Consider the following 13,070-nt stretch of genomic DNA (forward strand, 5'->3'; position numbering starts at 1 on the left):
GTGTTATGTGTATGCAAGAGCAAAGAGATGTGTTTTTAGTCTAGATTTAAACTGACAGAGTGTGTCTGCTTCCCGAACAATGCTAGGAAGATTGTTCCAGAGTTTAGGTGCTAAATAGGAAAAGGATCTGCCGCCTTCAGTTGATTTTGATATTCTGGGTATTATCAACTGGCCTGAATTCTGAGATCGCAATAAACGTGAAGGACTATAATGCATTAAGAGCTCACTTAGGTACTGGGGAGCTAAACCATTTAGTGCTTTATAAGTAAGTAGCAAGATTTTAAAATCTATACGATGTTTAATAGGGAGCCAATGTAATGTTGACAGAACTGGGCTTATATGGTCATACTTTCTGGTTCTAGTAAGAACTCTAGCTGCCGCATTTTGGACCAACTGTAGTCTGTTTAAAAGCCGAGCAGAACAACCACCCAGTAGAGCGTTACAATAATCTAGTCTTGAGGTCATGAATGCATGAATCAACTGTTCCGCATTTGTCATTGAGAGCATATGTCGTAATTTAGATATATTTTTTAGATGGAAGAAGGCGGTTTTACAGATACTAGAAACATGACTTTCAAATGAAAGATTGGTATCGAAGAGCACACCCAAGTTCCTAACTGAGGACGAAGATTTAATGGAGCACCCGTCAAGTGTTAGAGAGTATTCAAGGTTTTTTCGTGAGGAAGTTTTTGGTCCAAAGATTAGGATATCAGTTTTTTCTGAATTTAATAATAAGAAATTTCTTGTCATCCAGTTTTTAATGTCAGCTATGCATTCTGTTAGTTTTGTGAATTTGTAGGTTTCGTCAGGGCGCGAGGAAATATAGAGCTGAGTATCGTCAGCGTAGCAGTGAAAACTAACACCATGCTTCCTAATTATCTCTCCTAAGGGCAGCATGTACAGAGTGAAAAGCAACGGTCCTAGTACTGAGCCTTGTGGTACTCCATACTGAACCTGTGATCGATACGACATCTCTTCATTAATTATTACAGACTGATAACGGTCAGATAAGTACGATTTGAACCATGCCAAAGCAATTCCACTAATGCCAATATAGTTTTCAAGTCTTTTTAAAAGAATGTTGTGATCGATAGTGTCAAAAGCAGCACTGAGATCTAATAACACTAATAGAGAAATACAGCCACGATCGGATGATAAGAGTAGATCGTTTGTAACTCTAACGAGAGCAGTCTCAGTACTATGGTACGGTCTAAATCCTGACTGGAAATCCTCACAGATTCCATTTCTTTCTAAAAAGGAACACAGTTGTGATGAAACTGCCTTTTCTAGTATCTTTGACAGAAAAGGTAGATTCGAGATTGGCCTGTAATTTACTAAATCTCTCGGATCTAGTTGAGGTTTTTTAATAAGAGGTTTAATAATAGCCTGCTTAAAGGTTTTTGGCACGTATCCTAGTGTTAACGATGAATTAATTATATCAAGAAGTGGACCTACGACCTCTGGAAGCATTTCTTTCAGTAGTTTAGTCGGCATTGGGTCTAACATACATGTCGTTGATTTTGATGATTTGATAAGTTTAGATAATTCTTCCTCTCCTATAGCGGCGAATGATTCTAGTTTTACCTCAGGGACACTACAGTGCACTGTCTGAAGCGAAACTGTAGACGGTTGCATGTTTTTAATTTTCTCTCTAATATTATCAATCTTGCAAGTAAAGAAGTTCTTGCAAGTAATTTTGTGTCAAATTGTTGGATTTTGAGGTAAAATCATACCGTATATATTGTATTGTTATATATTATGTTGACAACTCATCAATTAAATATTTTCCATCTTATATTCTGCATAATTGGGTGTTTTTAAATAAACAACACTGACAAAAATACTATACTATAAAACTATATATGTTTTAGGGCTGGACAATATGACGATATAACATTGATATAAGTGATTATTGGATTTAAACCTACCTATATTGTAGTTATATAAAATATTCACAGGCAGATTTGCTTTATGTATTTCCCCGCCGTCGAAATCAGGCATATATAAATGTCAGGAAACACGACTCCTGGCTGCATGTCAATATCCATGGATTAGGTTTATTTGACGTGTCATAAGGAACATTTTCGAGCCCAACCTTTAGAGTAATCGTTTGTTTTACTCGCGTTTTCGCAGTTTCTCCTATTAAATCCAGTCACGCAGCAGGTTCTTTTGCCACTCAGTCAAAGTCCCTTTAAGACTTTAGTGTTATTCTATAGTCTTTGCACTCAGTCCAGCTGAGGGAGCGCGTTCCGGCGGGAAAGTGACGTCGATGCATACCCTCCATAAGAACAGGATGCAGGAGAAGGAAGTTCAACACTCTCATTTCTAAATCTAAAGTAATTTTTGCTTATTAGAATTGTAATTTAAATTATATCACTGAATGTCAGCAGCGAAGACATTGGTTAATAAAGTGAGATTACATACATAAAGTATATTTGTGTAATTTAATATAGTTATTTCAGATGTTTCCTTTACTAGTTACTTGAAAAAAGTAATCTGATTATGTAACTCAGGTTACTTGTAGTGCGTTACCCCCAACACTGATGGTAACTAATAACGTTTTAATAATCATTTTAATTATATGAGAATAGGTAAGTCCACAACTATGATAACGGCACATAGGAAAGATATAGTTGGAATCACGATATTATGGGAAATTTCTTTGCCAAAGGAAATCCATCAGATGAAATTTCAGCAATGGTTAATGTGACCAAACCTTAAGGTCTATAAACCTTAAAAGTTCAAAGTTTTTGTCTTGACAAAAGTTAAAACGAATTTCATTTTAATTACATTCAAATCTGAATTGCATCCTGTTTGCTTCCGCAATTCAAAGTCAGGAAAATATCCCTAAATTCTGATTGGTCAACTGATTGAACATGTCCTACTTGGATGGAAACCATATATGTAAAATATACATGTAAAACACAAAGTCCAGATTACTTCAGTTTTATATGCACAAAAACAGCAGCAGAGCCAGGACTGCGATTTGATCGATTAAACACATTTCATTAAAGTTATTAAACGAATTAATCATGTGAAATTTCAGATGGCACTTCAATCAGCTGAAAACAATTTCAGCTCATTGTCTGCTTTTGGTTGCATTGAAATAGATCCTGACCCAGCAGGGCTGGAGTAGCCATGACAACAGACCACGGATTGTCCTTGTCCACATTTTCCAGCACTGGCAAGTTACAGAGCTGCTTATTTTAATGTAGCACTTGGAAAAATTCAGTTGAATAACATCCAGAACTTTGGTCTGCACCACTTTAATTAGCCTGGTATTTATACGGTTGCTAAGGGACACAAACACAGAGGAGGCAAAGAGAGTTTTCTTCCATTTATTAAGTTTGAAGCCCACTTATACAAAACTCATGAACTGCTTTTAGAACACTTTGATAGCTTTCCCGACATTTGGAAATAAATTAAGGAGAAGTAAACAGCAACACACTAAATAAAAACATTAAAAATAATCAATTATGACAGGTGAATATCAACGTGAGAAAATGCAACCCTCACAGAAAGGCATTGTTTATTCACATGTGCTACAATTTTAGGTAACAAGTTGTTAAACAAATCCAATAGAATCAGTTTTAACCTTCTAAATGATGTTGGGGAACTTCAAACAAGTGCAATTCTTTAATATTGAATCAACATCTTCTACTTGGACTATTTGTGTCAGTTGTTTTGTTATCCAATGAGAAAATGACTGGTGGATTACATTGCCTCAGACGGGTTATTACCGACGTGTACATGGGTCATGCAAAGAAGTGTTATGCCGTGACACTTTTCTCCTGAATTATTACTATCATAAGACATAATAACAGCACGTTAAACAAAGGTCTATAGAGTTTTGCTGTAAATCCCAGAGGTATTATGAAAACAGAACATGCAATGCTGTTTGTAAATGCAGCTGTGCAAATGTGTGCGTGTCACGGTATCCGAGTTAAAATCCCTTTTCCAGCTTTGTTCATGCTGACCTAGTTTACTGACCATGGATTGTGTCCGTGTTCATGTTAAGTGTCTGCTGACCTGTGATCAAGCACCCTGACAGAGTTAAGTGTGTGTGAAAGCCTCTGGTCTTGAAACTTCAGAGTGTAGCGAAATACACAACAAACTTCAATACTTACAATCGTCACTCTTTCTTTATGAATCAACATTAATGTTCAATAATCAAAGAGTACTGAATTAAGGTTTAATAAAATGCTTATGTATCAGGACACTACTGAGATCTTTGCGTAAGAGAATGAGTGTGTTTTGCTCTGGGTTCTTCATAGAACAGTTGTTTCCCAAAGCGGTATTATTATTATTATTACTCATGTTAATAAAATACCAATAAACAAACAAGCAGAGCAAAAGAAAAAAGAATTCAACTGGTCACAGCAAAATTTCTGTACACAAATATTAAGAAAAGAGAAAGAAGTTTGGCAGGGCGAGTAGAGAGATTTTAGAGGGGAATTGGGGAAAGTAAAGTTGCCCCAGATGGGGTAGTTTTCCGAAGGTTGGGGGATGGAGGGTGTGGTTCTGGGTGGCAAGCCGCTCACCTCTTCTTGGGGGCTTGGGCCGTACGGGGTGGGGTCACAGGTCGCCCTGAGTTGACCCCACCGTACTGATACTTTGCCTTCTTTTCTGATGGCTTCAGTATCTGAGAAAGAAAAGAGAGTGTGTGAGTGCATTGTGAATGTACAATGTGTGTGTGTTCTTGTATATATGGTATATGAGGACACAAATGTGTTTAATGACATGGGCATTACAATGTAAACATGGTTAACGAGGACACTTCCCGTGTTCTTGTAAACCAAATGGCTTAAAATTATACTAAACTGTTTTTTTTTTGTTTTTTTTAAATGTGTGTGTGGATGATGACACACCTGAAAAGAACACATGAGTGACTCATCCACACTCATCATTCCACCGGCATTGTCAAACTCCCCGCAGTAATTTGGCGCTGAGAACAGAGTGACCAGCTGACGCTTTGCAAAGAACTCATAACCATCTTCAACAACCTGCAAAACATGACACACTCACTGCACAAACTAAAACACAACCTACATACAGAAGTCATAACCCACCTCAACAACAATTCAAGTTACCACATGGATAGTGGATACTGATTGGTTGAAATGAACTGGTACCTGATGTGCCCTGCAGATTAGGTCCAGATCGTGGCGGTTCAGGAATTTGCTGACTACGTCAGCACCAAAAGTGAATGAAACGCCACGATCGTTCTCCCCCCATCCCTGAACGTCCTTATCTGGGTCCGACCACAGCAAATCACACAGCAACCCTGCAAGACAAATGTGTCTGTGATAATATTTCATCCCATCATCTTGAATTTATAATAAAGTTCTGTTGGTTGTTTAAATAATGTTTTTATTAGTGCTCAACCAGTATTAAATATAAATGTAATAAAATGTTTTTTAATGGCGAATACAAGTACCAACATCTAGAGCAGATAAGGGTTATTATCAATAACTAAAACTTTTATTAAAAATATTTTTGTTAATTAAAATAAATATAAAATAAAATATAAATACTACATGAAAAACCTAAACTAAACAAAAATCTTGCCTTGGCACCTAATTGAAATAAGTTTAAATTGAACCACTAAAATTACTAATTGGAAATTTTTTAAATCTAAAACTGAATTAAAACTAAAAACAAAAAATAAATAAAAAATAAATTACCATATAAAAAAAAAAATGACAAAAGCACATTACTAAAAATTAAACAAATTAAAATTTAAAATATAAAAATAAAAGCTAATTCAAAACAAAAAAAATATTTAAAAAACTTTAATAGTATATAAATAATACTAAAATAAAACCATGGCAAATATAATTGTAAAATATAATACAATTTATTTGTAGGAAATGCTGAATATATCACTAAATTTACTAAAAAAAATGTTTTTAATAAATATATGAATATTTTTAGTAAAAAAAGAGGATTATTCATTGTCAAGGCTGTCAGATTTTAGGTGGAACTGAGACAAATTTTTTTGTCACATGCACGTACACACACACACCTGTATCTGGGACATCAGTTGGTCGCATAATCCGACGTATCTGTTCCATTGACTGCAGATCAGGAGAGAGACCTAGAAGATGGACACAAAAGACAAAAAAATCAGACAGAAAATAAGTGTCACAAAGAGCATGCATAATTATTTTTAGACTCATTTGCCCTATTTAATCGGCCAAGAGTCACTTCTATAAAACTATCCATCATTTGTTCACTCGTTCTCACCTCCATGGCAACAGAAAATCTTCTCATCTATGATGGCAGCGATTGGGAGGCAGTTGAAGCAGTCTGTGAATGTCTTCCAGAGTTTTATGTTGAACCTGCGCTTGCCTACGACAGACAAATGTACATATTTATAACAATACAGCATTATGCATGGCCTGAAAGTTTGTTCAGTGGGTGAGAAAATCAATCAATAGATTTCAAATTGTCTGGTGTGGGTGTGTGTTAATGTTCGATGTGTTTATATATGCATGTATATATGTGCTCAGATGCTCACACTCATCATAGAAGCCGTAGATACGGTTGATGGAGGCGCACTCATGATTTCCCCTCAGGAGGAAGAAATTCTCAGGGTATTTGATCTTATAGGCCAGTAGGAGGCAGATGGTCTCCAAAGACTGTTTCCCTCGGTCCACATAATCACCCAAAAAGAGATAGTTTGCCTCTGGTGGAAATCCGCCATATTCAAACAACCTCAACAGATCTGTGTACTGCCCATGGATGTCACCTAGAGACAGAGAGAGAGTTTATATGATTGACATCATAAATCAATAAAGTTACATGGATTAAGTTAAATTAGGCTTCAAGTCAAGAAAAGAAAAGAAAAGAAAAGAAAAGAAGAAAAAATGGTCAAAAGACCTTAACACCCAAAATTCAGGTTAATGACTCTGGCGCACACACACACACACAGGGGTCTCAGGTGTGCCACAGAGAGAAGAGAAATGACCTCAAACCTATCCTCATTACATTCATATTTATATCCTGCTCTACTTACACTCAGATTTCCAAAACCTTGAGAGATAGAGGGGAAGGGATGTAATTAAAATGGTAGAAATGTTCCCTGCTCTGGAGAAAGAGCGTATCTAACCTACCACAGATTTTAAGTGGAGCCTCCAACTCCAGCAGGATGGGCTGGCTGAGGAAGATCTCTCGAGATTTAATGCAGAGTCCTCGAACTTCTGCTTCCGTCATCTGAACGATCTTCCCTGGACGACATCCTCGCACTGAAACAACAGACATCAAAATCTGTTAACATCTGGTTAACATTGATTTCTAATCCATAAGTGTAACAACTTTACTGCAGCCTCAATAACTGGGTCAAATGTGTGATTTTCTAATCACTCAATTCACAAATTGGCACACATACCATACAGTCATTCACTACAGCATATTGCACACAAAAATAGACACTCTCAATTTGGCAAACAGACTAATCTTATTTGCTCTGATATGATTTATTGAATTTTTACTCCTTGGAAACAAAAGGCATGTTTATAAAGTGCTGCATGAGCACTTCAGAGGAAGAACTAGCAAATGGATTTGGCAAAGTTCTGCAACATCAAATCTTTGGAAGATATTCAGAGTTTTGCACAGGGGATGTAACTAGATATCTATGAGAAGAACTATATTTTTGGTTTGTTTTCTGAGTTATGACTGGGGGGGGGGGATCGGTCCTTATTATTTTATATATATTTTATTTATATTAAATACGTTTCTTTTTTCACACCGGTTTACGGTAGTATTTCAGATAAGCGCTATAAACATTTAAAACCATGGCTGGTAACTTAATATGTTGCTCAGACAGGTCTCTTCCTATCTAAGTGGGCCAGAACAGGCTGCAAAGTGGACTTTGTCAATAGTCAAAAGTCTTGCTGTACAAGATGTCAGGCTGACAATGACACCTGACGCCTTTATCCAATCAAGGTCTAAAGCCCCGTTCACACCACCAGCGACACGCAGCGACAAAGAGACATGATCCCATTCATTTTCAATGGAGGGCTGGTGACTTCAGGCGACAGTGAGCGTTGGTGAACAGAATGTAGACGTGTGAAGCGATGCGAGTCACATGACAAAGGTTCAGAAATTTAACTTTATGCAAATGAGCAGCGGATTTCGTGAGCGACAAACAATTGGAGTGAAGACTGTCAGAGGAGCTCACGTTACTGTCTCGAGTGCAGGCGAGACAGAGTTCCAGAGCAATTTCACCGTTTTATACGATTCGACAGTAACCACATACATAGATTTAATAAAATAATGCCTGGAAAAGAAACTATCGGCAGTCTTAGTAAGTTTGTTTCATGCATTGATAGTTTGTGTTAATTAAATGATGCAGTGAGCAGTTAAGCACTGCATTGTTGATTGTTAGGGACAAGAAAATTGATTACTTATCAAATTTAAATGACGCTTTAGTAATATTTGACAGTATATGAGTGAGTTTAATTCATTGATTTATCGATTGCTAAACTGGTTAATGATTTAATGCACTGAGCTCTGCTGTAGTTTATATCACAACACTCTGCAACAGCAGAATGCTACTTTTAATTCTTTTAAGTCTAATTCCTAGTCAAATTAAAATATCTTTGTTTTATATATCATTTGTGATTGCATTTTCTAAAGATATGACAGCAGACGAGCGACATGCAGCAACAAAGTCGCTGGCCGTGTGAACAGGGCTTAATGGTGGCAAATACAAAATAAATAAATACATTGATTTAACTAATCTTTAACTGATAGTTTTATTTTTAAAAGATTCTTATGATTTACACTACTATTATATAAACAAAAGTTTGGGGTCATTAAGAAATGAATAATTTTATTCAGCAATGATGCATTAAATTGATAATTAGTACTTTTACATTTTTACAAAAAAAATCTTTTTCATATAAATGCTGTTCTTTTGAACATTCCACAATTTTAGCAGCACAACTTTATAAAAACAAAACAAAACTGAGAATAAAAAAATAGAATGATTTCTGAAGGATCATGTGACACTGAAGACTGGAGTAATGATGCTGAAAAACTTTACCATCACAGGAATTTACATTGTAAAATATATTAAAATAGAAAACAATTATTTTAAAATTGTAGTCATGTTTCACTATATTACTGTTTTACTGTATTTTTGATTAAATAATTGCAGCCTTGGTGAGCAAAAGAGGCTTTCAAAAACATTTTAAAAATCTTGCCAAATCCAGTCTACGAAACAGCAGTGTACATATCAGAATAATTAACATTTTCATATGTCATATCCTGCTCACATAGTATTGTCAGCTGTTTATGTGAGTGGGAATCTTGAGAGTGTCTGGAATTCTGCAGGAATGTTCCCGCCTTGACAATTGAGAGTGTCTTACTGTTAAACAACCATTTTGCAGAGCAGTTTGTCCAAGAAATTCATTCGATGGAGAGAAACTATATGTGAGAACCTGTAGCTACAATTCACTCTGAGATGGGGAGAATGACAGATTAGAAAAGTGTGTGTATGTGGAGAAAAAGTAGAATAGCTGAGAGACAGAATATATGTCACCGAGAACGAAAAGTTGTGCTCTTTCCTTACAGCCATGATTATGGTTATATAATAGCACTAACCATTTTAGTCTTCAGGCCGTCCACCCTCACAATAACCCACACACACCAGAAATGTTGGAGACTCTTTGAAAAGAATGCTGTAACCCCAACTACTGTGTGTGTATAAAGTGCAGAGCAATTTATGAGATTGTAAGCATGGTGCCATTTGTACAGATTGAAGTGTGTGTATAAGTCTATGAGCTGATGAAATATCCCTGTTATTGCAGCATGACTAAACATAAGGAAAATTTGATTGTGTATATGTGTGTGTGTGTTCGACAAGCTGCAGTCCAGACCAGTCTAAACTAGATTATGAGCTGGCCAGAAACAACTTGTTCAAAGTAGCAATCGACTACAATTTTAAAACTAATTCCTTGCTCTGATTCCTTGTTCATCATGTTAGCGTCACATTACATAACAATAGATAAGAACGAAATGACACAGACAAGCTAAACTGATTCCCACTACAGCATTTTACAGCAATTCACAAGATTATCCAAGTCCTGACAGGCAGCCATTAGACGGCCCTCCTCGACCACCGTGGGTACAACAGCAGGCCGCTTGATCTTCACAGATAGAGCAGTGTGATCGAGACACACAGATGGAACATGAGAGAAACATACAGAGATGTGTTTGCGAGACCATGAAAATCGAAGTGTGAGGAACCGAGAAGTGGGACGCTAGGGTCACAGATGGCATTGCTGAGTGAGGGTCAGCAGGAGGGTGTTGGGACAGATGGACAGGCACGAGGCCATATCGGTTATCAGGGTGGTGCAATAATCCATGCCGCTTTCCTTTATCAAATGTAAGTGAACAGCAAAAGTTTGTGTAGCAACAGAAGTCACTGAGATGGACAGAAATAACCCATGGTGGATCCTAACGGAAGTCCCCTGAGACAGAAACATTGGTCGTTCTACTACTACTCACAAATATCTACTGTATAGGATAGTAAATGGTTACAGCACTTATAAAGTCAGAAAAGTAAAAGCCAAGGCACATAGTAAAGCTAACAATCTAGTCTACAGAGGAGGAATCATTACTGAGCAAAACAGCCATAAACCAGATTTTAGAAGATTGTAATAAAATATTTTGAAGATTATGGATGATAAGTTCAATGTAATGTTCTGAAAATAATACATGTAACACTATGAAACGAATGCATTTTAAGATTCGGGAAACAATAAAATTTAACAGAGAGAAATTCATTAGCATTCCATTTAACTTATTCACTTCATACTGAGGAAAAAGTTCTTTATATTCAAGTTAAACTTTAGAAAAGTCACACAGTAAAGTACGGGAAAATACAGTGTAACGTTCGTACAGTGTAATATTATGGAGAAAGTATATAGTTTTCATTACCATTATGATTTGGATTCATTGTAACTAAGGAGAATATAAAGTAATGTCATAAAGAGAATGCAGCAGTGGCTCCTGTCCTGACTAAATTTAGGTAGGGCAGATTCTGGGTCTTAGCGCTAGTTTAGGATAAACAGTTTGTAAGCTTTATATTCTAATCGCTGAACACACGCAGACACTTTTGGCAGAGGTCTAATGTCCTTGTGTAATTCAGCCTGAGGGAGGCGCTCATAGATTTATACTTTTCAGTGTTGCCAGACGTACGATAATTATCGTATTTGTATGATAATTTTGGTCTCTATACGATAATGAAAAAAATCCCATAATGTACAATAATTTCAGAATTTTGTGACACCAAATGATGGTCGTTGTAATCATAGGGCTTCTATACTCATTCATCTAGCTGTGGATCCTACGTCTACCATCATGATTGTGTGGAGAACGTGATGTTACGCACGTCTTCAATCTCATCTCACATCCAATCATCATGGAGAATGACTCTCTTTCACGAGCACAAGTTAACGTTCCTGTTGCGGCACTTGGGTCAGTTGTTTCCAAGCTGAGGTCGGTACTTTAGCAATAAAGTTTAGAAAATGAGTGCTGAAAAGGAAGGTGGAGACAGGGGAGAGGCGACTGTCCAAAAGTTGTTGGTCTAGATAAATAGCTGTATTTTAGGCGTTTGACTCGTGTGCGATAATTTTCTTCCAAATACGATAATTTTGAGCTTCTGGTACGATACTTGGATATTTCCAATCTGGCAACACTGGCTCAGAGCACACTGTCTGGCCTGCTCAGTATCATTCATGATACCTGCCTGCCGAAGCCATGCATTCAATTTTAATATATACTGCTTATTTTACAACTTAAAATAGTTTAGCAAATCTGAAAAATAGGCTATTTGTTCCATAATGCTGAACACATTGTTATTGTTTCAGTTTATATACTTTGGTAATTCAGATGAACCATGGCTGGAATGCAGTGTAACATTACTAATAGAATATAATGTGTAACCATATGAAAAGAATATAGTGTTTCATTATAAAGATGATGTTCCTCAGAGGAATACAATGAATCATTTTCATAATCAAACAATAAATATTTTCTTCATAACATTACACTGTATTCTTTTAGTAAAATGACACTGCATTGTATTCTCCTTGTAACACTGTAACGTTACTATGGAGAATACAAAGTAAAGTCATAAAGGGAATACAGTGTAACATTACTAAAAGGATAGTATAACGTTTGGATCATAATATTTATTGTTTGATTATTCATTGCAGTGCTCTATACAATATAACGTTATTAAGAGAAAAAAACAGTGCCAAAAGAATAGCGTGACGATGTACGTTACACAGTGCATGCATTGTACCATTAAAAATACGATTCCGTGCAATATTACTATAAAACAGTGTAACGTCAATAAGAGGATTTAGAAAACAGACTTGTAACATTAATTAAGAGTATGTTTATGAGAAGTACACGGAAACGTTGTATACTAAATATAGTGTCGAATGGAGAATCAGAATTACGTCGGTTACATTCGCCTGAAGTCAACGACGCAGCGGACACTGCATCGTCCTGCCCTCTCTCTCATTTACTCGGTTTCTTTGAACAACTGATGTATAAACTGCAGGCCCTCGCGTCTCGTTCCTGCTTCGCAAGATAAATCCAAGGTTAGACCTAATCTGAAACTCCCAGCGCTGGTATGAAGGCTGTCCAAACCCTGGGGCCACAGGCAGCCGTGTTTGTAAACAGGGCGCAGAGACGCGAAGCTTAGCTCTCTCTTTACGAGCACAATTTTCCATTCACCGAGAGAAAAACAGATCACGACAAATACCTAATTACCAGGTATGTTTGTATAAACGTTAAAATGTTTTCACTTTCAAAGGGCTTACCTTCAAGAAGACGAGAAATGAGACTGTCAACGTTTAATTCCCCCTCCGCCATCTTCAGAGCCGAGTTCTGCATGCAGAGCTTCCAGCAACGGCCGCTAGGTGGCGGTCACAATGACGTCATTCACTTAGTTACAAGCAGTTACGTCAATATTAATGACCTTTTCATGAATATTTAATTGTTTTGAAGGCAAACTTTTGACCTGTTGAAGGCAACTTAATTGTTAATGG

At 36.7% G+C, this 13,070-nt stretch overlaps 1 protein-coding gene across 1 annotated transcript; it reads right to left on the reverse strand.

Moving 5' to 3' along the window:
• Nucleotides 1–3,324: 3,324 nt before the first annotated feature.
• ppp1cb (protein phosphatase 1, catalytic subunit, beta isozyme) lies at nucleotides 3,325–13,000 on the reverse strand. The gene is made up of 8 exons (XM_048191327.1): nucleotides 12,843–13,000; nucleotides 7,116–7,247; nucleotides 6,521–6,751; nucleotides 6,247–6,351; nucleotides 6,026–6,097; nucleotides 5,133–5,284; nucleotides 4,869–5,003; nucleotides 3,325–4,642 (listed from the first exon to the last, which is right to left on the reverse strand). The coding sequence occupies exons 1-8, from the start codon at nucleotides 12,913–12,915 to the stop codon at nucleotides 4,538–4,540; spliced, it is 1,005 nt and encodes a 334-aa protein (XP_048047284.1). The 5' UTR covers nucleotides 12,916–13,000; the 3' UTR covers nucleotides 3,325–4,537.
• Between the last annotated feature and the right edge of the window lie 70 nt (nucleotides 13,001–13,070).

The sequence above is a fragment of the Megalobrama amblycephala genome, linkage group LG5, assembly GCF_018812025.1.
Source record: "Megalobrama amblycephala isolate DHTTF-2021 linkage group LG5, ASM1881202v1, whole genome shotgun sequence".
Lineage (NCBI taxonomy): Eukaryota > Metazoa > Chordata > Actinopteri > Cypriniformes > Xenocyprididae > Megalobrama > Megalobrama amblycephala.

Bases quoted from the DNA above. Each gene is read 5' to 3' on its own strand.
- ppp1cb (XM_048191327.1), bottom strand. From the start codon at position 12,915: ATGCAGAACTCGGCTCTGAAGATGGCGGAGGGGGAATTAAACGTTGAC. The intron at 6,352-6,520 runs GTGAGCATCTGA...TGTCTGTCGTAG, and splicing joins CTACGGCTTCTATGATGAGT to GCAAGCGCAGGTTCAACATA. The intron at 5,285-6,025 runs GTGTGTGTGTGT...TTTGTCTTGCAG, and splicing joins AACTGATGTCCCAGATACAG to GGTTGCTGTGTGATTTGCTG.